General features: G+C 36.9%; 1 protein-coding gene across 1 annotated transcript; it reads left to right on the top strand.

Annotated features, from left to right (window-relative positions):
* Positions 1 to 1,531: 1,531 nt before the first annotated feature.
* Positions 1,532 to 22,435, top strand: LOC121421468. Its single transcript, XM_041616166.1, has 8 exons — positions 1,532 to 1,904; positions 2,195 to 2,625; positions 4,686 to 4,960; positions 10,639 to 10,665; positions 12,308 to 13,953; positions 14,537 to 14,692; positions 14,949 to 15,337; positions 22,305 to 22,435. Exons 1-8 carry the CDS (start codon positions 1,569 to 1,571, stop codon positions 22,411 to 22,413), a joined length of 3,369 nt encoding a protein of 1,122 aa, XP_041472100.1. The 5' UTR covers positions 1,532 to 1,568; the 3' UTR covers positions 22,414 to 22,435.
* The last annotated feature ends 904 nt before the right edge of the window (positions 22,436 to 23,339 follow it).

Below are 23,339 nucleotides of genomic sequence, written 5' to 3' on the forward strand. Positions count from 1 at the left end.
TAGAATAAGATTGTAATGCTACACTGAAATCAGCAAGTGAGATTGAGATACCAACTCGATTTTCATTTAAAATCGTGCTCAAAATGTCTGCTTTTTCAGATTGGAATATATAAGTTTTCAGCTCGCGCTTGCGCGCTCGCATGATTTCTGTACCAACAACCCATTCTTTTCATCATTAAATAAGTGAATAGAATGTCCCGTTTTTAGTTCTAAACCTCAAAAGAACTCCCGCTTCGATTTGCAATAATATTTTGTTGGATATAATATATCTTGTTCTTTAGTAAAAGCGTCCATTAAACTATCTTTTTTTTTCCAGGGGAGCGTTTCATCAAAGGACTTGTCAGACGTTTTATCCGACAAGTCCTGTTTTATCCGACAGTTACTATAGTAACAGTGCTTCTCAACCAATCAGAATCCAGGAAAGTTGTCAGATCTGACTACTTGTCGGACGAAAATATTGATGAAACGCCCCCCAGATCGAATTATCAAAATTTTCAGCTCGCGCTTTGCGCTCGCATCTATTGTTCTTCTAGATACCCATCTTAATCATTGGTACCAAAAATGCTTAGAATGTCAAGCTTTCAGGTCGGAATATAAAGGAATTTTAGCTCGCTCTCTAGTGAGATACATACTAATCTATCCTCGTGAGTTACTAAAAACAAACCTAAACAGGTACATTTTTCCTGTTTTCATGTCATACTTAAAAATTTCAGCTTGGGCCTCGCGCTCGCATTGTTAGTGAGGGTGATATATATATATATATATATACATATACGTGTGTGAGTATACATCATGCTCAATAAACAGATCACTATGTACATGGTCCTGACAATTTTTTTGTCATTTTTTTCTTTCGTATTAGTTTAAAATAGGCTTACTTGTGACAAATTGAATTTTCAGTACACTACAAAATTGAAGGAATGTCCAAGAACTCCATGCATATCAACCACTCTCAAATGTCCGAACTTGTGAGTTTAGTGGGGTTAATGTTGAAAGATCCCCATCCACATGAACATTTCTGTCAATCATCCCCCCCCCCCAACCAAGAATACCGATCGACACCCATGACTACTACTTTTACTACTACTGCTACTACTACTACTACTACTACTACTACTACTACTACCACTACTACCACTTTTACTACTGCTGCTACTACTACTAATACTACTACTACCACTTTTACTTCTACTGTTACTACTCCAGTCACCATTGGTGGCTCTGCGGTAGAGCGTCCGCCTCATGAACTCGGCTGAGTCATAACAAAGAAATATTAACAATGAACAAAGTGGAATGTTTTTGCCTTCTAGCTAGGCGCTCAGCATTTACATTAGAGAAGGTTAATGATACCATATCGTGTTACACAGGGCCCGCTGGAAGAGCAGTTTCCTAACTAACGTGGACACCCAGGGTAAATAAAATGTCAGAATAATAACAACAATATTAGTAATGATTATTATTAAAATCATTAAAGAAAATAATGAAAATAATAATCGTAATAACACTTACTCCGTTATTTTTTCCAGATCATAACTTCTTTTTCTGAAGTGTAGTCTGATTTCTTCATCATGCCTGTGGCTTTAAGTGAGTGGAGAGTGCGAATCGGAACATTTATCCATAGGATGAAAGAATGGGTGGTCAGAGAAATGAGAGAAGAATTGCTGAAAGAACGTATTCAGAGGTTAAGGGTTCTTTGGAAACGACTCAAAGCGAAGGAGGGGGATTCTGAAGGAGGGTCGCAAAATAAGCAGGCCAGACAAGCTGAAGTGGATTCATCTGATTCTTCGTTTGTAAATCAACAAGGCGACTGCAATGCCGAACCATACACTAAAATTGGTCAAGATTCACCACATCCGTGCTGTGCAGGGAGTGACACCTTATATCAGGAACCATCTGGTCAAACGGTTGGTAATATTTGTGATCATTTCTTTACCACATCCTTTCCATAGGGGAGGTAAACTAAAAGAGCATTAAATATCTGAGATGTCACTTTTAGAACCACGGAATACATACATCTTCTTTAGCACTAAAAGGCAATGGAAGCGAAAAAAATATTATACCTGAAAGATCCATATTTTTTAATTATTTCCCTGCCCTATCCCCTCCCCGTTCCCTGCATGACATGACAGCATGCCCATAAGGTATTCTTCGACAGCTCTGCGCCCGTGTAACATGACATCTTTTTTTTCAACAGGTAACATCTCAGACAGACTCCGCTTCATTAAGTACACATGAACATCCAACCTCGGGACTTTGCCTATCCCGCCCCTTTCTCTCTTCCTTTCTTTCTCGTTCCTTTTATTTTTGCTTTCCTGTTTTCCTATTGTTTTATTCGTTATTGTTGCCCCTTTCTCCCGGATTTGGTATTCCCGTTTTTGTTTCTCTTCCCTTCCTTGTCGTCTTTCTCTTTTTACTTTCACTATTTCTCTCCCCTTTCCTTCCCTTTTCCCGACGGGAGCGAAGTTTTGGAGAGTGCCACACCCTCGCAGCTTCCCCTGTAAGCAACGGTTCCAGCTTGAAAGAAGCGGTTGATAAAGAGTTACCTCAACAGCATAATCCTAATCTACAGGAGTCAATGCTTGTTAGAGCGGGAGATGTGGAACTCAACCCAGGCCCTCGTCAAGGGTAAGTACAGTCATGACAGTGAGAATTATTTTTGTGTACTTATATGTTTTATACATTGAGAATTATAACAAAAATGTTCATGACAATCAGGCAAATACACTGGCGTAACTACGGGGGGGGGGGGGGCAAGTGACCCCCCCCCATCGGCTGGCAAAAAAAAAACGGGGGAAAAGAGAAAAAGAGGGAGAAAGTTAAAGAAACGTAGTGGGAAGGAATTTAGAAAAACTTGTTATATTATTTTGTAATTACGTTATGTCACATTACATGAAAATGACAAAAATACAACTTAATGAAACATAATTTTCATCAGGGCCTATGTCTTCGTTGTTCCTGATACTTGCATTGTCTGTTTGACGAGATATATAATCCTGTTGTTCTAAACCTCCCGTTTTCAAGTCAATATACACTAAATATATTTCCTCGCATTTCGAATTATTATTGTTTTATGTAGTGACATGTCATTTTAAAGTCTTGATATAAAACTTTTCCCTTCCGTGCTTACGTTCGCATTAGTATATTAGTGAGATATGTCTACTCTTAATAATTTCCTAAAATCAGTCCTTAAAATGTCCCTTTTTCTAATCTGAATATGAAAAAAATTCAGCTAGCGCTCGCATCATTTGGTTAGTGAAATACGCATGGTCTACGTTAATTCCTACAAACAAGCCTTAGAACGCCCCTCTTCAGGATGATTTTCCTGATTTTTCAGCTCCCACTTTGCGCTCGCAATATTCATTTGGTTAGTGAAATACGTTTGTTCTTCGTGAATTCCTACAAACAAGGCTTAAAATGTCCCTCTTCAGTTCTGAATTTCACAAATATTCAGCTCGCGCTTCGCGTTCACAATATTTGATTGGTTCGATGCGCATGTTAATCATGATTAAAATGACTACAAGTGCTTAATGTCTTTGGATGCATTCATGCATATAATTCTAACAAATTCAGCAAGCGCCTTGCACTCGCATTAGATTACTATGGTGAGATATGTATTATCTTAATAGATTCCTAAAATATAGTCCTTAAAATGTCTGTTTGGAGTCAATGTATACAAAAATTTCAGTTCACGCTTCGCGCTCGCATTGTTTGTTTAGTGAGACAGGTATATATCATGATTACAAAAATTTGCTTGTAATGTCCTTTTTTAGGTCTCGATATCAACAATTTTCAGCTCGCGCTTCGCGCTCGCATTATATGATAAGTGATATACATATCCGTTTAATGACACTGTCCTTAAAATGTCTCTATTAGGTCAGCATATAGGAACTGAGCTCACTAGGTGACTCCAATTTTTTGCTGGTGCCCCCCCCCATGCCGTGACCCAACGACGTCACTGGGCAAATATATTTCATAAGTTTAACTATACTTGTTTTTCCATAGGATCTTTGTCTTGTAAATAACCCCCGGGGGGCCATTTACATTGACGAGTGGATACCATGCGCGACCAAAAAACACGTAAAAAGTGTGTCCTTTTCACGATAGGGCACGTTACGTACGTAACGTGAAAAGGGTGTCAAAACACAAAAATAATGAAAAAAGGGTAAATATTTCACTAGGAAAATTACGTGTTTAGGGTCGAATTTGCGGGGATGATAAAACAAAATTAAAATGTTTGATAAAGGATGTCCTTTTGCCCCAACACCACATGTTTAGAGTCCTATTTGCGCAAGGTGTAGAAGGTGGGGTCGTACTAAACCAAATAAGGTAAAGCCGACAACCAAAGGACCAGCAACAATAAAGCATTCCTTTACTTGTTTAGGGGTTCATTTCAGGGAATATTTGCCAAGAGTATCGTTTTATTTCCAATGCTTGTTAAGGGTAGGGTTTCACACGCCAATACTTGTTAAGGGGTGCATTTTCAGAATATGGAAATTACGTGTTAAGGGTGCTTTTCGAGACCCCATGGTCGCTCATGGTATCCACTCGTGAATGGAAGTGCCCCCCGGGTAAATAACACCCCCCCTTCCACCCTTTAACAAGCAATAATAAATTTATCCTTGTTGCTGATTATATAAATTGTAATCAATTAACATTTTGATTTTTATCTGAATCCCCACTTGCAGCACGATTGAGAGTGCCCTTCAAGATATGGAGCTAATATTACTTGCTAAAGATATTCCTGGTAACTACTACTCTGAATTGTCTGTTGGCCTTGGATTCAGTCTCACAGAGGTCCAGAATGCCCTGACGAAACATCTCTTAGACATCCCAGGAGCTTTGATCGAACTTTTCGGCCGATGGAAAATCAAGCAGACAGATGGCACAGACTGTCGGGCAGTACTTGGAGAGATTCTGAAAGAGGCTGGAATGGGTGCGCTTCAGACAAAGCTATTAGAAGGTGACTACAGTGTTTTTCTCCGGAACAAATCGCTCTTAATCTTTTTCAGAACAAAACACTCTTCATTTTATTTATGTTCATCAACTTTTAAAATGGGAAGAATTTCTTACGTGAGCGTGATGTCTTTTTAGTGGGGGGGGGGGCAACTACTATCATTAATCATTAATAACCAAATGAGTGAATACACAAAATAGAAAACATGAATTATTCTCAAACTAAAATTCAGCCTGGTGTACCACTTTAACCAACGTCTCAGTAAATAGGCATGAAAAAACGAAATAGATGACGTTTGTTTTATTCCCCATAATAATAATAACAAAAGGATATTCCTTTGAATATTTCTATACTAAATAAATATAACTATACATTTTAATGGGACAATTTTGAGGTATTAGTTTTCGCAGGTGGTTTTCTATCCAAAATTTTGATTACGAAGATTCGCGGTTGAATGGGGCCTCTTTTTTTTTGGGGGGGGTACCTATAGATGATAAAAAAGGGAAAACATTAGAAAGCTTACTCTCGATTTTTCTAATTCTGGATCGACCACTGATGTTTGTAAATAACTTCAACTGATCCTGTGAAATGGTTAGTAGAGGATCCATTTATGAATGTGATCCATATTTATTCTCAGGTTTTCAAGTGTGCTCGCTCAACCATGACAGTGTAAACATCAAAATAAAGACAGTGTTGTGGTCATGAAATGATGAATGATGAACACAATTAAGTTACAGCTGAAACGAAATTCGCTCGCAATTTTCATCATGCAACCCCTCAAAATGATTATTGAAACTTTGAAAATACCCCCCCCTTTAATGTGTGCTCACTTAGTCATAATTTAACAAATTCTTTGCTCAGAATTCTGCCCACAGGTTGATATACATTACTGCTAGATGATATTCCTAGAGACATGTTTGAGTTCTGCCATATTTAATAGGGGTTACTTACACTGAAATATATGCAATTATATATTGTATATAATGTCGATTAGACAGGAAATCAAAATGTTTACAACAGTGCAATGGGTCTTCATTATATACACAACAAAAAAGTAAGTCCCCCCTAAATAAAATTACTGTAACTTTTGAACGGAATAATTTTGAGATATGATATTTCGTAGGTGATTTTCTGCACTCATTTAAGGCACTGTCACACCTTAGCGATTTAGACAGCGTATGCCCGACGTACGAGGAATTTGGCGAATACGCTGGCGTACGTCGAATATGTTACGGGTAAGTTTTGCATACGTTAAGAGTACGCTAAAACACGTGCAAGCACACAATTTGTCGACGTATGCCAGCGCTCATACTCCCGCATACGCGGGCCATATTAGTTGTTGGCAAGTTACGCGATCGTTGATACACGTTGACACACGTTACTCGTAAGTTACTCATAAGTCGATGTACGTCGAGATAATGTCCAGCGTACCCTAAAACTTAGTTCTAACCCATGAGTAACGTGCTTTGAACGTAGTGTAACTTAACTCCAACGTATATTGACGTATGAAGACGTGCTCCGGACGACCGCAAAACTTACTGAACGTGTTTATAACTTACAGCTACCGTATAATGGCGTATTGACAACGTTTATCATGTTTATAGGAATTGGTATATAAAGGTGGGGTTCACAGGAGTTTTCTTCGGCATGGCGGTGGTGTTGATAGGTGATGCATCGTGCGGTTATGATTTGAATAGTCGAGCGGCAGCCTTTTTTATAGGCTACGACACGTGTTCGTCAGCAATACGCTGCCGCGCGCTATGCGTAAGTTAGGCTATCGTAGGGCATAAGTTGTGTACGCCAGCATTCGTTGGAATACGTTACTTATATGTTAACGAAACGTTCGCTATAAGTTACTAATACGTTATTTATATGTCCAACTCGTTATGAATACGCTAAGTATACGCCCAGAGTTGAAAAAAAAATCAAATTTCAGCGTACGCCGACGTTTTAGAGAAATTTTGATACGTCGGGCATACGCTGTCTAAAACGCCATGTGCGACACCACCTTAAGCAACTCTTGGGTGAAAATAAGACTGATCGGTTGAGTCATGCATGAGTAAAGTGGTGAAAGTCATTTTTCAGATTGTTCAAATACAAAGTTGGTGAAAAAATTGTTTTTAGGTGAATTTTGATGGTTTAATGCTGTTTTACTATATATCATTTAGCCACTCCACACACAATTTTGATATCGTATGTTCATGGTTGAGTGAGCACAATATTGCAGGGGCCGCGGAAGCGGAGTGGAGTGGGGGAGGGCTCAGCCCTCACTTTTTTTCTAAAAGCATGTACAAAAAAGTAAAAATGACCATACGATTGTGATTTTTGCGTGGTTAGCCCCCTCCCCCACTTTTTGCTCAGCCCCTCCCCCACACTTTGAAAACCGTTCCGCGGCCCCTGTCTTGTGACGTATCATCATAGGGTTTTCGGTAGAATCCTCTAAAACTTGTTAGGTCATATTAAAATTTGAAAATGTTGGTGGCTCCCCCGATTATAGGCCCCTCCCCCATTTAAAAAAAATCTACATCCACTACTGAATTGTCAATAAATTAATTTGATCACGATAATTTTTTTTGGAAAAATAATACATTTATTCAGTATAAAGAGTATTCATTCCTAAGTTTTCGAATGTGCTCGCTCAACCAATGAAAATGTTGAAAGTTCGGAAAGTGTGTGGCGATAGAAATGATCGATGATAAAAACAACAGCAATTAAAGTCACATTTGAAACCGAATTGGCCCCCAATATTCACTTTATTACCCTTTACAATGAGTATGTGACATTAAAAATACCAATTTTCCCACTTTGATACTTACTCACTCATCCACAAATGAACAAATCGATTTTATTTTTTCACAGAATTCTGCCGATGGTTTGGTAAACATTACTGCTAAATTACATTGCTAAAGACAGCCTTTAAAAAAAGTTCCACCATATTGGATAAGGGGTTACTTATTCTTAAACATATGCACCCATAATGTACACTAGTCTATGAGAGAGGAAGTCAAAATTTTAACAAATGTACAGTGCGTCCCAGAATAAACGACACCGAGATTTAGCGATCATTTATCATAACTTAATCATAAATAGAATAGATAAACGACCTAGCAATTTAAAGCTTAGAATCTCTTCTTTCATCTGATATTACTTAGCTTATTTCTTATTCCCGCATGAGTGAGCAAAAATAATTTGAAGAAAGGATACTAAAAACTCATTTGGCAAGGGGTATCTGGGTTTCAAAAGGAAAACCACATTTCTGAAAAGTTCAATATCTTCTCTCTAATTTGGTACCTCAATTACAGAAAATGGTCAAGAAATAAAAAAGTTCTGGTCATTTGAAATAAGGCTTGTATTTCCATAATATGAGATAAACGTGTTTTCACCGGTTTCCCACAGAAGCTTTCGCACGGTGAACAAAAGATTTAATGCATGGCTGATCGTCAACAAAACGGAGTGTTGAGTGAGTTTGAAAGCCAGCCTGGAAAACCTCTTCATTTTATGAAATTATTGAAATTCAAGCCTTATTTCAAATGACAGATATCCATAGTTACAAATTGCATTTTTTTCCAATAACGTAAAAAAGAGCTAATCACATTCCACAGGTTCGATCAAGCGTGAATGTTTAAATAAACGCCTTTGAATCATTGAGGCATGTTAATTGGTCATGAACATAACGAAAAATTTGATAAAAGATGTTTCAGTTACCAAAATGAAACAATACTTGCCTAATATTTGAAAATCGTATTTTTTGTTTTCAATAAATGTTCATTGAACCATGAAACGATGAATATTGCTGAAGACACTCTTCCTCAAAATAACTTTCATCATATGCTACCTTTTTTTAAAATAAAAATACGTAAAAAGATTTAATTATAGCAAATTTGGTGTTTATTCAAACGTGAAATTTAGTCAAAAAGTTATATCGTCTTTTAGAAAGTACCTTTTACAAGCATTATATCTTTCATGATGAGAATGTAAAATTAGTTCCAATAAAATGGAAATAAAGTCATGATATTTGGCTTGTGACTTTTGAAAAGTCAACTTGCCTCCCTTCAGTCAATGAACAATATGCAAATAGCGAATAGGCATGAGTGCGATGGTGCGAGATATGCATGAGGTGAGAGAAAGATGCTCTATTCAACGAGGCGTTAGCCGAGTTGAATAGAGCGTTTCTTTCTTTCACCGAATGCAAAATCTTGCACCATTGCACGAATAAGAATATTCCCTGTTTGTGTTGTACATCGCCTCGGAATTTAGCGAAAATATAAAAACAAGAGTTTTTTTTCCCTACAGTAATCTATGAAAAATGAGCAAAAAAATATTGAAAGCAAAATCCCACAAGCACACATGACTTTGGGCAGCATTGCACCTTCATTTTTACTGAGCGCAATGAATTAAATCGTATTGTGACGTCATCTCCTACAGCCTTGCAACGGTACATTTTGGATGGTACGTCTTTTTTGCAACGATACGAATGTTTGACATTCAGCCTCCCATTTGCTCACGTACAACAAGCTAAGTAGGCGTTGTACAATCATAAACATACCGAAAAGAAAAGGTTGATTAGATAATTTGCATGCTAATAATAATACAATAATTGCCAGGGATATCATGAAAATGATATTTTTTCTTATTTTCACTAAATGTTCATTGAACCGCGTAATGATTAATAAAAAAGTCTTTGGTTTTTAAGCTATTCATCCCAAAAAATAATGTAGTCATATTCTTTGATCATACCAATAAAAATTTATAAAACATGCAAGCACATTTTGAGTAGTGCTTATTCAACTGTACAATTCAGCGAACAAGTTGAATCGCATTTAAGAGAACACCCTTAACAAACTTTCTGAACATTTTTTTTCAAACTTCGTTCCGATGAAATGTAATCAAAGTCATGATTCTACGCTTGCGACTTTTTGAAAAGTGACGATTTTGCCTCCTGGTGTTGATCACTGAAGTATGACATAAAGATTTAAAAAAAAAATCCTCCTGGTTCAGAAACTCTGGATTTTTGTATAAAAGGGGATGGCCTTTTTTTAGGGTATATTTTCTACCGTTTTGTTTTCTTATAGTCCTGGAAAAGTCTTTTTTGGTTAACCTTAAATATAATTCCATAGCCTAAGATTTTTTTTTCACCACAATATTTTTCTATGGAGTCCGAAGTGACGTAACAAAGGACCATAAACATCAAAGTGGTGGTAAATCTACCATAGTGAGAAATTTAAAGATTATTGGTGCACTTATCTGACCAAGGCATTAAAAAAAATACGACTGCTGTATCTAAAGATCATTTTAAAGTAGGATTTAAACTAAATTTGACCTCTGCTGACCTCTAAACGTGAATGACCTTAAGATCACCGACCTATTTTTTCTTGAAAATTTATAATTTGCTTAATTAGTTAATAATAAATATGGTTTGAAAGCTAAAGGTTATGTATCACGGTATCCTGATATTCTACAGATATTTCATTGCCATTTGTTTGGGTTCAAACCTTATACTTTTTCTGGATAACGAGGGTTCGATCCCTATTTATTGTAATCAAATCATTCTGAAAATGTGCAGTGTGAATTTCATCAAGGCCATAATATGCACCTTTAGCTTATTGACTTATGTTGTAGTAAGGGAGTGGATAAATGAAAATTATTATGTCAAGAAACATTTTAAATTTGTTGGTCTCTTTCAGGTGGATATCTTAAATCTGATAAGAATGGTGAGTACAACTTATTCTATCAATATAAGAATATATCTGCGTCCCTCATTGGATTTTTTTTAATATCATCTCAAAATATTGCAAGGCGGTGGTATCGTGCAATGGTTTTGAAGGGTCTTCTTTTATTTTCCTATCTCGATTTTCTATGGGGGATGGCACAAGTGCGAAGCTAGTGTGAAAAAAGGTATTGTAAGAAGGTCTTTTCGTTAAGATTTTAGCGCAAGTATTCACTGCTGAGTGATACAACAAAAAAAAACAAATAAGAATTAAGTAGGAAATATGAATTCTGAAAATGCAACATCATTTATTTCAAATTAAATGCTCTTTGAACTTTGAACTTTCAGCTCATTGAACTTGATCCATTCATTTCAATATTCCATGAGGCTTCATTAGAACTATCCATTATGAATAAGCGTGCAGGTACATTTATATCGACCCCATTCGCACGACGAATTTCGAGGAATAAAATATTGGTTTCAGCTGCACATGTTCGGTTGTGTGTGGTGGAAATGTCGATGTTATTCCTCTTATTTATTAATGTTTTGGTTCTTCGATTGACGTTATCATGACATTCAGTAAGAATTGTTTTCGTCGAAGCTTAGAAATTACGTTGATCTCTTATTTAATACTGTTTATTCGTCTTCATTCTGTATAGGGTGCACCAGCAGTTATTGACATTCTATTGTCATTATTGGCACTGTCACACCAATGTAACTTTGATGAATGCATGGAAGAATAAACGATGTAGTGTGGACAGACATTTTCGAATAAAATAAATAATGTAAAGCAGTAGTGTACGCAGGGGTTTTGAAAAGAGGGAGTTTTCAAGCAGAATGAAAATTTCACAATCCCCCAAAAGAAGATCTTCAACCAAAAAATTAGGTAATTTGGTAGTTATTTCGTACAAAAAACTGACAAAACAAAAAATGAATACCCCCCCGCGTACGCTTCTGATGTACAGAGAGCATAGCACAAAAAAGGTCAGTTCAAGATGGACTGGACCACACGGGTCGTGTGGTCCAGTAGTTAGAGCATTGGACCCATAATTGCAAGGTTGTGAGTTCGAATCCAACTCTGCTATAATTGTCTTCATTTTGATAAAAAGGCCCGAGAGTGATATCTGTCGTCTATAACGTCAGCCACTTTGACTGATTAATCTAGACGTAAAATGTGTCATTGGTAATTGGTTATATACCAGCTTGGCGTTTACCAGCAAAATGCTGTCCTGCCGTGTTCCTACGGGAGTTACCACAAACAGAAACAGAACAAAGATAATTTACTAAGGTAATTTTAACGCCAATTGTATAGTAAATGCAAAATCTGTTTTCGGAATTTCTTTTTAAGATTAAGATGAATCGATAAAAAAATAATGCACCAGTAAAATTATAATATCCCTTACCCTTGTCTATTTTAGTTTAGATAAGTTTGAACTTGTGTTTACATGCAGTGCGTGTGCTTATTTAACAAATATTAACTGGTTTCGAAGATCACGTTCACTAAAGGTTGGATAAAATTTAGACATAAATAGGTCCATCTATCCTGGACAAGTTGGATGTAAGCCCACTGGAGTATCTTAACCATATTCTGATGTATCTGATGTAACAATATTATACATCTTTCTTTCTCCCTTATTTCTGTTTAGTGCCGAGCAAAGGAAACCCCCAAGCATGTCAAGAGGCCATGACTGAGGAACAGGTTTCGCAATGCGCTGAAGACCTCAAGTCCTTCTATCTTGAACAAATGTGCAAGATAAAACCTGATCCGCTTGATTTCAATCTAATCGTCGAATTCGAACAACTTTACACCAATCTAGTACTACTCAGGCATGACAAAGGTTTAACGAGAGACACACAACCTCTGGATTACAAGAATCTCTTCACTACAAAAGTTGGCAAAGTGCTCCCTAAACGACTTCTGGTTGAAGGTGAAGGTGGTGTTGGTAAAACGACTTTGTGCTCTAAAATTGCATGGGATTGGTCCGAAGGGTGTGAGGAGTACAAACAATTCAACTGGGTTTTGGTTATACCACTGCGTAATGTTATCAAGGGTCAGACACTTGGAGATTGCATGAAAAACTATCTCAGTGAAAACAACACTGTAAGCCCAGAACAGATTGAACATTTCATGATATCCCACCCTTCAAAGGTTTTGATTGTACTTGATGGATTCGATGAGTATGATGGAGACCTATCTAACAATGACAGATCAGGTATTTCTCAGGTTCTGCGATTGAATACATTTAAGCAATGCACGGTACTTGTGACAACGAGACCGTGGAAGGCACACGAGATCAAATGCAATAAAGGACTTTGCGGATCATATGCTTTCATTGCAGTTAAAGGGTTCAGTGCTAAAAATGTCTCGACCTACATTAGCAAGTACTTCTTAAAGGATGTAGACGCGGGTAAAGAGCTGATTCGTTTCATTGAAGTGAATGATGTGATCAAGGAAAACATGGCGCCCTTCCCAATTTACGTTGCTATGCTTTGTATCCTGTGGGAAAATATAGACATTGAGAAAAGAGAAACGATTCGCAGACTGAAGACATTTTCGCAATTATTTGAGCAAATGGTAATTTTCTTAATTGACCATTATGTTTCAAAATTGAAGGCCGCTGACGCTTCAGATGAAGAAAATGAGAGGCAACGTATCAAGATTTGTCTTGGTCAGATAGGATCAATGGCCTTTGGTGGGCTCCTTCAACGGAAAATGTTTTTTAAGGTAGATGACTTTAGCTTGTGTCCTGACGCCATGACAATCTGTTGCAGAATCGGGGTCTTAAGCAGGGAACAAAAAATGGTTCCAAGGCAGAAAAGATCTATGAGTGCTTTACAGGCTACAAACACAAACATTTTCTTTCCTCACAAACTCTTCCAAGAATACATAGCAGCTCTATATCTTGCTTCTCTTCATAGCGCTGATCGCAAGGAGTATAAAAGGTCACTGGGCGAAGTAATGGGAGATAACGTCAAAGAATTCCGCTATCTATTATATTTCACTGCTGCCCGGGTGAAACAGATTGGTCTCGAAATAGTTCATATGTTACAAGGGAGCAATCGAATCAATCCCGCCCTCAAGCAGGACATCGCCGAATATTCTCAGTCAATATTGCCAACAGGAATAAATTATACTTTTCTTGTAGATGTTACCTTTGAAGCTTATGACGAAGATATAGCGAAGGTAGTTGGGCAAAGGATATTTACAGAGAAACGAACGCTTGATCTCGATAAATACATGTCTGCTCACACGGTGTCTGGTTACCTTTTCATCATGGAACAGCATCAAATGGTTTGTTTTAAAATAAATTTCAAAATATCATTCAAAGCAATAGAGATTTTTTTTGTTCCTTATGTTGAATACAAATAAAGTAAAGGAAATATTTCAGGCAATTAATAAACAAACTTACCCGAAGAAGAGAGGTTTTACTTTGAGAATTAAAAGTTTTTTTTTGTATATATATATATATATCGCTTGCCAATTCATGTATGCCTTGGGCTGGTTTACCCTCTGGTTTAAAAATATCAAATATTATCTATGGAAGTGAAAATTTGGGCTTTTGATAATTATCCCGAGACATGTTATACAGTCGTGCAGATGTAAAAAAAAGTACAAAAAAGTTTTCTATCAACCAGTGTTTTTGCTTTCTTATAGGATTGTAAGTAGACTTCTAGAATATCTATTAGTTTTTTGTGTATTTTCGTTTTTGATGCACTAAAGTTCGCGTGTCTCGGAGAAAAAAAGATTTTTTAGATAACCTTATCAAACGTAAAAAAAAATCAGCGATAATTAGTTGCATAACCGTAAACCCTTTCTTTCAATCTATTTTTTATTACCCCTTTAATAGTATAATATATTTGTTTACGATTGTCAGGAAACGCTGGAGTTAAGAAGAGACTGCGGACCGACTGTATCTCGGGACATAGCCGACCTGCTTTCTTCACCAACTTCTTTGACAACATTGAAGATTTTGAAAACGGATCTCGATGACGAGTTCTATTCTGTGGCATTAAATGTCTCAAAGGTACTCGTTTTTCCAACACTGTTTGTATTCAAGCTATAGGACTTAACATTATGATAAATACATTTTAGAACATTATACAAAATAACCAATAACATATTTAAATAAGTACATTAAAATACGATGGAGGATATTCTTTTACTAATATGGGATTTAAGGTGTCAAGATCATACTGTTTATTTGGGCCCTGTTATATTTTTTATCGTTTGCGTTATTTCAAAGTAGCTTGCATAACTATTCTTTTTTTTGCTTTATTGTAATTCAGAGAGGTAAAGCGTTCAGCATACTTCAGGAACTCCATATTGACGATCGGTTCCTTTGCGGCCTACGCAAATTTGACACAGCCATCAAAACCATATTCCCTAACCTGAAACGGCTAAGAATTTTGACTCTTCACACTGTCTCTCCGGTGATGGTTGAACAATTGGCACAAGCCAGCCTAGAGGAGTTGTATTTCGAGTGCGGACATGATTTGGGAGAGCGAAGCCGTCAACCAGTTCCTCTTATTGGAGACCCTGTTTCACTAGGACATCTTTTCTCAGAATCATTCCAACAACTCACCTCTCTGGTCTTAAAAGAGCTCATGATCGGAAACATACGCACTAGGTCAATACTGCAGAGTCTAAAGAAGCACCAGCATTTGAAAACAATTAGGTAATTGAAGTTTTATTTAATTCCATTCAAATGCCATAATATAGATTTATGTTAAACGAATACAAATCATAGGACAAATATCCAGGTGCATGAACAATGATCGCATCAACCATGTCAACGTATTTGATATAGGTATGACGTATTAACATGTTTAAATGAGTCAATGACTTTTAATCAGACATTCATGTTTCTTTGCGCACGTGGGTTTTGAATAACTTTTTAAATGCTATATATAAATATTTTTGATATACTAAAGTTCAATTGTTTCATTAAAATATTGAACACAGACACCCTTGCATACTCAATTTAAATTAGATTTAAGTTACTTCTTTTTGTATACATATCACCTAACTCCAAAATGCTTGTCTGATTGTTTAGGAACTTATGTCCCAGGTAGAAGAACTACCGGTAGATCCTCTAAATACCCACTTAAATAAACATATTCAACATGTTACAGAGAACGTTCACCGTTGCATTCTCAATACAATGGAACAAACTCCCTCTCACAAAAAGACAATCCCCAACAATTATGTCATTTAAAAGTCCCTTATTTTTTGTTTTAGGCAAGTACCTTCATTTACTAAGTCATTCTAATTTTTTGTTTGTATAAATAAGTTAACTGAAATTGTGAGCGCTTTCGGCCATGTGGGAAAAGCGCGTTATGGATATTGACTATTATTATTATCAATTCTTCCGATGTACGTTTGGGCCAAATGTCTTGAAATTCAATTTTCAAATTTTGTGTGATCACTAACACAGAAATTTTAAAATAATCGTTTGTCTAATAGGGAGCCAGTGTAAATTATGAAACAGGGTTTCAGAAGTTGTGTCACGAAATTATCAAAAGTCGCCTATGAATGAAAGTGTTCAGTTCTCTTTGGTTATTCTTTTTATCATTTCCCATCTCATCGATATTGTGTACAATAGAAAATATATTTAAGGGCAACTAGCCAGTTATTCAAAACTGTATAGTAAACTTTTTTGTCAAAAATAGGTTGGGGCAGTGGTGTTTATTAACATATGGACAGGACTTTGGGCAAAAATGGCATGAATGACACAATCATCTTAAAGGGGAAATTACTATTTTCGAAATCCCCGAACTACTTTAGAGTGCATGTATAATGATAAGTGTAGGTATATTTCGTTGAAAGTGTATGTTCTTTGGTGCTGTGTTTCGTCACCCACCATTTATCATTATACTTCCATTATTCGTATTTTATCATTTCATGCTTGAAGGCCCGGTCACATATAGGCGACGCACGAGGGGCGCATGGCCCACGTGTTGAATTTTTGCTGTTTTGGTCAATGCGTTGTTACTCGCTAGATCTGCGCTATTGTTCGTTAAGGCCCGGTCACATATAGCCCGACGCACGACCCGCGCATTGAAAATTGGAAAATAGGGCCAGTGCGTTGTTGTGCGCTCAACTCCTGTCAGAATTTGTGAAAGGCTAGCGAACTTGCATCGAATACATAACCTATTGCTAACGCGCTGCGCGTATACTGGACGCATTTTTACCGTACACAGAGCGCATATGCAAAACCTCCCAACGAATGCATCACGTATTGCGAGCGTGTTGAACGAATGGCTAGCGCTGGGCTAGCGCATGCACTGCGCATTCAACGCGCAGCCCGCGACCGAAAACTTCCAGTCACGTGACTGTGGCTGCAAAACTAAAAAGAACCTCAAGTCAGATGGCATCTTCGACATCGGGCCAGATGACACCCAGGGATATGAATACTCCTACTATGTCTGGTGCCGGTGAGAATCAGTCTTGATCAAGATTGGGAGGGACGCTATGGAATGATGCACAAGGACAGTTTTGCTTTTTAATGCATATTTCATCGTTAATTTTTAATTAAAATAATACGCTTTGTGTTTGCCCATTTCTCATGTGGACAGTGCAGATTGAAAACAAGTGGTAATAAAAGTCTTGGTAAATTATTTTTTATCAACCTCTCATTTCAACTATTAAAAAATGTGCTTTGTATTCGATTTTAATATTCCAAAAATATCAAAAGAGAAAGCGTTAGTTATTAAACATAGTAAAATGTTTATTACACCTTCGAGTTTGTCATTCTCATTACAACAAGTTTTGTTTAATATGCAGTAGATTATGGAAACTATCCTAATTGAACAAGTCCCTCAGTTCAAGTTTCAGTGCTTGTACCTCTTTTTTTCTTTTAGTTTTTCTTCGTTTATATTGTTTGATCTATTGATTTGCTATTACCTGAATATTAATAATGAAAACTAATGTAAGGGGACTTGCCAAGTACATGATATAAAAAAAATTGAATGCAAAAGATTAAGACAAAGATTTTAATGTTATAGAAATGCTAAAAAGAAAACACTTATAATGATTTTAGTTTATTCCATTTCGGTTTTGTACCCCCCTTCCTTCCCCTCAATAAAAAATGATGGGGGTATTAACTTTTGCAAGGTCTTTAATAAAAACAATCAGTGCATTAAATAAATACAGCACAGTCCTGTTTCTTGTAAAACTTATGTTTATTAAACTTACTCTTCTGCAGCATGCAAATTGGATTTACACACTGTAAAAGTCGACATAATAATCAATGAAATGGAAATATAAAAACGCGAATACATTTAGTTCTTGAAATAGACAAAATATAATTACATAATTAAAGAGAGGACATGAATAATGAGAAAAAGATAAAGAATAGGAATTGAAAGAGATATCAGGAAAATGGGAGCAGAAGTACATTAGAACACATTTGGTAAAAAAAAAAGACTGACGTGATATCCAGTAAAAAAAAACAAGTACGAAAAACCCTATAACCACTGTATACATTAATTTTGTAGAAAAAATACTATTTAGACTATTTAAGACAATATATTTTGTTACTTATACTTACACTACCAAAGAAAAATAGTTTGAAAATATTTTATTTCTAAAGCAGTTTCAATTTATCAGGCAGGGAAAACAAGTTAATTTTTTGAAAAAAAAGTTGCCGGCATATCTGAATATTATCACTGTACATAATATTTTTAATACTTTACAAAGAAGAGAGGGGAAATATGAAAAAAGCTAATAGACACATGAAGGAGAAAGGGGTGTGTGGATTTAATGATAAAATAATAATAAATAATAACTTTTTATTTACCCAGGGTAGCCATTTCAGTTAGGAAACTGCTCTACCAGCGGGCCCTGCATAACATAAGATGTTATTATTTCCCTTCTCCAATCTAAATGCTGAGCGCCTAGCAAGAAGGCAGAAGGTCCAATTTTTATAAGTCTTTGGTATGACTCGGCCGAGGATCGAATCACGACCTCCCGTTCATGAGGCGGACGCTCTACCTCTGAGCCACCATGCACGGATTTGTCTTCAAATGTTACATTTGTTTCCTTTCTCCTTCTGGAGACTTGTAGTTGGTGAATAGTCAGTTCCATTAGGTTATGCTGATGTTGAAGAACTGCAATTTTATATTTCATTTGAGTGTCAGGATCATCCATCTTCCGAGGTGATTCTTTCGAGGGCTGGAGGAGAAGTGATGAGGAGTTGGTGCCGGATCCACTTAAATGCCCTATGACCACACGCTAGACACACGCCGGGTATAGGTTATGAACACGCAAGATACACGTTGTGTGCGTTAGAGACACGTTCAGCACTCGTTCAGTATTCGTTCAGCTCGTTCATATTCGTTGTGTGTTCGTTGGAAAGCACGTTATGTGTGCGCCAGTCGTTCGTTCGAAATCAGCCGCCGAATACTCAACGTAGGCTCAGCGTACGTCTAGCGTTGGTCTAGCGCGCTTTGCGAATGTTTAGCGAGTTCATGGCGTATAGAGTCATGCGTCGAGCTCTGCGCATATTTTTGAGCATGCTCAAAAAATCGCGACGCACAAGCGAAGACCGTCGAATACATAACGTTGGTAAAACGCGCTCGTCGAACGCTTAACGAACAATAGCGCAGACCTAGCGAGTAACAACGCATTGACCAAAACAGCAAAAATTCAACACGTGGGCCATGCGCCCCTCGTGCGTCGCCTATATGTGACCGGGCCTTTAAGCGTTCGACGAGCGCGTTTTACCAACGTTATGTATTCGACGCTCCTCGCTTGTGCGTCGTGATTTTTTAAGCATGCTCAAAAATATGCGCAGAGCTCGACGCATGACTCTATACGCCATGAACTCGCTAAACATTCGCAAAGCGCGCTAGACCAACGCTAGACGTACGCTGAGCCTACGTTGAGTATTCGGCGGCTGATTTCGAACGAACGACTGGCGCACACATAACGTGCTTTCCAACGAACACACAACGAATATGAACGAGCTGAACGAATGCTGAACGAGTGCTGAACGTGTCTCTAACGCACACAACGTGTATCTTGCGTGTTCATAACCTATACCCGGCGTGTTTCTAGCGTGTAGTCATAGGGCATTAAAGTGGATCCGGCACCAACTCCTCATCACTTCTCCTCCAGCCCTCGAAAGAATCACCTCGGTAGATGGATGATCCTGACACTCAAATGAAATATAAAATTGCAGTTCTTCAACATCAGCATTACCTAATGGCACTGACTATTCACCAACTACAAGTCTCCAGAAGGAGAAAGGAAACAAATGTAACATTTGAAGACAAATCCGGGCATGGTGGCTCAGCGGAAGAGCGTCCGCCTCATGAACGGGAGGTCGTGGGTTCGATCTTTGGCCGAGTCATACCAAAGACTTTTAAAAATTGGACCTTCTCCCTTCTTGCTAGGCGCTCAGCATTTAGATTGGAGAAGGGAAATAATTACATCTTATGTTATGCAGGGCCCGCTGGTAGAAGTTTCCTAACTGAAATGGCTACCCTGGGTAAATAAAAAGTTATTATTTATTATTATTTTATCATTAAATCCACACACCCCTTTCTTTTACATGTGTCTATTAGCTTTTTTCATATTTCCCCTCTCTTCTTTGTAAAGTATTAAAAATATTATGTACAGTGATAATATTCAGATATGCCGGCAACTTTTTTTTCAAAAAATAACTTGTGTTTTCCCTGCCTGATAAATTGAAACTGCTTTAGATATAACATATTTTCAAATTATTTTTCTTTGGTAGTGTAAGTATAAGTAACAAAATATATTTTCTTAATAACTTAGTATTTTTCTACAAAATTAATGTATACAGTTGTTTATAGGGTTTTGCGTACTTGTTTTTTTTTAATGGATATCACGTCAGTCTTTTTTACCAAATGTGTTCTAATATACTTCTGCTCCCATTTTCCTGATATCCCTTTCAATTTCTATTCTTTATCTTTTTAACATTATTCATGTCCTCTCTTTAATTATGTATTTATATTTTGTCTATTTCAAGATCTAAATGTATTCGCGTTTTTATATTTCCATTTCATTGATTATTATGTCGACTTTTACATTGTGTAAATCCAATTTGCATGCTGCAGAAGAGTAAGTTTAATAAACATAAGTTTGACAAGAAACAAGACTGTGCTGTATTTATTTAATGCACTAATTGTTTTATTAAATACCTTGCAAAAGTTAATACCCCATCATTTTTTTATTGAGGGGAAGGAAGGGGGGTACAAAACCGAAATGGAATAAACTAAAATCATTATAAGTGTTTTCTTTTTTAGCATTTCTATAACATTAAAATCTTTGTCTTAATCTTTTGCATTAAATTTTTTATATCATTTACTTGGCAAGTCCCCTTACATTAGTTTTCATTATTAATATTCAGGTAATAGCAAATCAATAGTTCAAACAATATAAACGAAGAAAAACTAAAAGAAAAAAAAGAGGTACAAACACTGAAACTTGAACTGAGGGACTTGTTCAATTAGGATAGTTTCCATAATCTACTGCACATTAAAAAAACGTGTTGTAATGAGAATGAAAAAATTGAAGGTGTAATAAACATTTTACTATGTTTAATAACTAACGCTTTCTCTTTTTACATTTTTTGGAATATTAAAATCGAATACAAAGCACATTGTTTAACAGTTGAAATGAGAGGTTGATAAAAAATCATTTACCAAGACTTTTATTACCACTTGTTTTCAATCTGCACTGTCCACGTATGAAATAGGCAAACACAAAGCGTATTATTTTAATTAAACATTAACAATGAAATATGCATTAAAAAGCAAAACTGTCCTTGTGCATCATTCCATAGCGTCCCTCCCAATCTTGATCAAGACTGATTCTCACCGGCACCCGACATATTAGTAGGAGTATTCATAAATAACCTCGGGCCAGATGACACCCAGGGATATCCCTGGGTGTCATCTGGCCCGAGGTTATTTTTAGTTTTGCAGCCACAGTCACGTGATTGGAAGTTTTTGGTCGCGGGCTGCGCGTTGAATGCGCAGTGCATGCGCTAGCCCAGCGCTAGCCATTCGTTCAACACGCTCGCAATACGTAATGCATTCGTTGGGAGGTTTTGCATATGCGCTCTGTGTACGGTCAAAATGCGTCCAGTATACGCGCAGCGCGTTAGCAATATGTTATGTATTCGATGCAAGTTCGCTAGCCTTTCACAAATTCTGACAGGAGTTGAGCGCACAACAACGCACTGGCCCTATTTTCCAATTTTCAATGCGCGGGTCGTGCGTCGGGCTATATGTGACCGGGCCTTGAGCAGGAAGAATACAAGGACCTGAAAATGAAGAAAAAATTATGTTTGGCATTTATCAATTTGAAATGGAGATGTAAATATCAGTAGAGGATCTGGAATAGGAATCTGGGGTGGGGGCTGGGGTCTCTGAGAAACAGGAAAGGGGTGCAGCTATTTTCTTAAAATTTTACATATACTAAGTAGTTTTAAAATTACCGGGGGGGGGGGTCTTCAAACCCCTCTGATAAAACGTCATGTTATTGGAAATTTTTCTTCAATTACAGTTTTGATGATTGAAAGAAAAACAACTTACATGTAGAAGGATTACAATTTGTGAGCGGTGGTTTAATTAATGTTAAAGTATACCCATGTGATGTATATTTCGTTCTAGAATCTTCGCTTGTTTTACGGATAACGAACTAGATCCCCTGGCAGAACAAATAAATGCAGAGAACAGGATTAAAGTGACACTTCAACATGACGAGGTAAATGCTCTATAAAACTTTATCAAAAGGAAAATTAAAATGAGCAAATTGATCCGAAATGGCGAGGGTCTCTTAACATGCCAGATTAATTTGTATTTTAAAATTTTCTTTTAAGATTTTATGGTCATATGCAAAAGTCTTATTCGTGTAAATGACTACAGATTTATCTACAACACAGTCCAATGTGTATTGCTCTTTTGCAAAGCCAGTACTGCTAGCATTGAAAAGAAGACGAAATACGACGATTGTAGATAAAATCATTATTATTGCACGAAAATGTGTCTGGTGCACGTTAAGAGATCAGGAAATTGTGTGATGGACCTGTACAATCATATGTAAAAGAGAACAATTAGATAACTAAAGTCGGAATGTCATATGAAATTCCATTTCAACCAAACAGAAAACGTTATGGCTGCAGCTCCATCGATAAAAGAAACACTAAATCGGTTTTGAGCGTCTTTCATTCTTGTTGAGGCTGTTATGGTATTTTATTAGTATTTGATTTCATATACAAATTCAATTGACGTTTTATAACATCTCTCATGATTGTATTTACTATTGTACATTGCTTCCCTAGTATCTTCAGAAAAAAATGTGCGAATAGTTCAAGAAATTTGCGATCAAACAAGGTTTTTTCCAAATCTTATTCTGTCACACCAACACAGTGATAAAGCAATCGTTATAGAAGGTGAACAGAATCATATAAATGAAAGCAAAGTACTTGTGGTATACCTTTCTTGTGTGTGTGGGTGGGGGATGTTTGACGGGTATAAAATGTACCTCACCTCGTTTCTAGTGAATCTTGTTTTCTGTTTGCAAGAAATTTGTTCGGGAATTGCACTGTGTGACAACGCTGGATCCGGGCGTTTACAAGTATGCCATAATGGTAAAGTGCAGGGCCTTGACCCTGATAGTAACATCGCACAATATTACTATTTTTT

This window comes from Lytechinus variegatus, chromosome 9 (assembly GCF_018143015.1).
Source record: "Lytechinus variegatus isolate NC3 chromosome 9, Lvar_3.0, whole genome shotgun sequence".
Taxonomy (NCBI): Eukaryota; Metazoa; Echinodermata; class Echinoidea; order Temnopleuroida; family Toxopneustidae; genus Lytechinus; species Lytechinus variegatus.

Excerpts from the sequence above, each read along its gene's own strand:
- LOC121421468 (XM_041616166.1), top strand. The coding sequence starts at position 1,569 with ATGCCTGTGGCTTTAAGTGAGTGGAGAGTGCGAATCGGAACATTTATC. Across the intron at positions 13,954-14,536 it reads TCATGGAACAGCATCAAATG|GAAACGCTGGAGTTAAGAAG; the intron begins GTTTGTTTTAAA and ends TACGATTGTCAG. Across the intron at positions 15,338-22,304 it reads CAGCATTTGAAAACAATTAG|AATCTTCGCTTGTTTTACGG; the intron begins GTAATTGAAGTT and ends ATTTCGTTCTAG.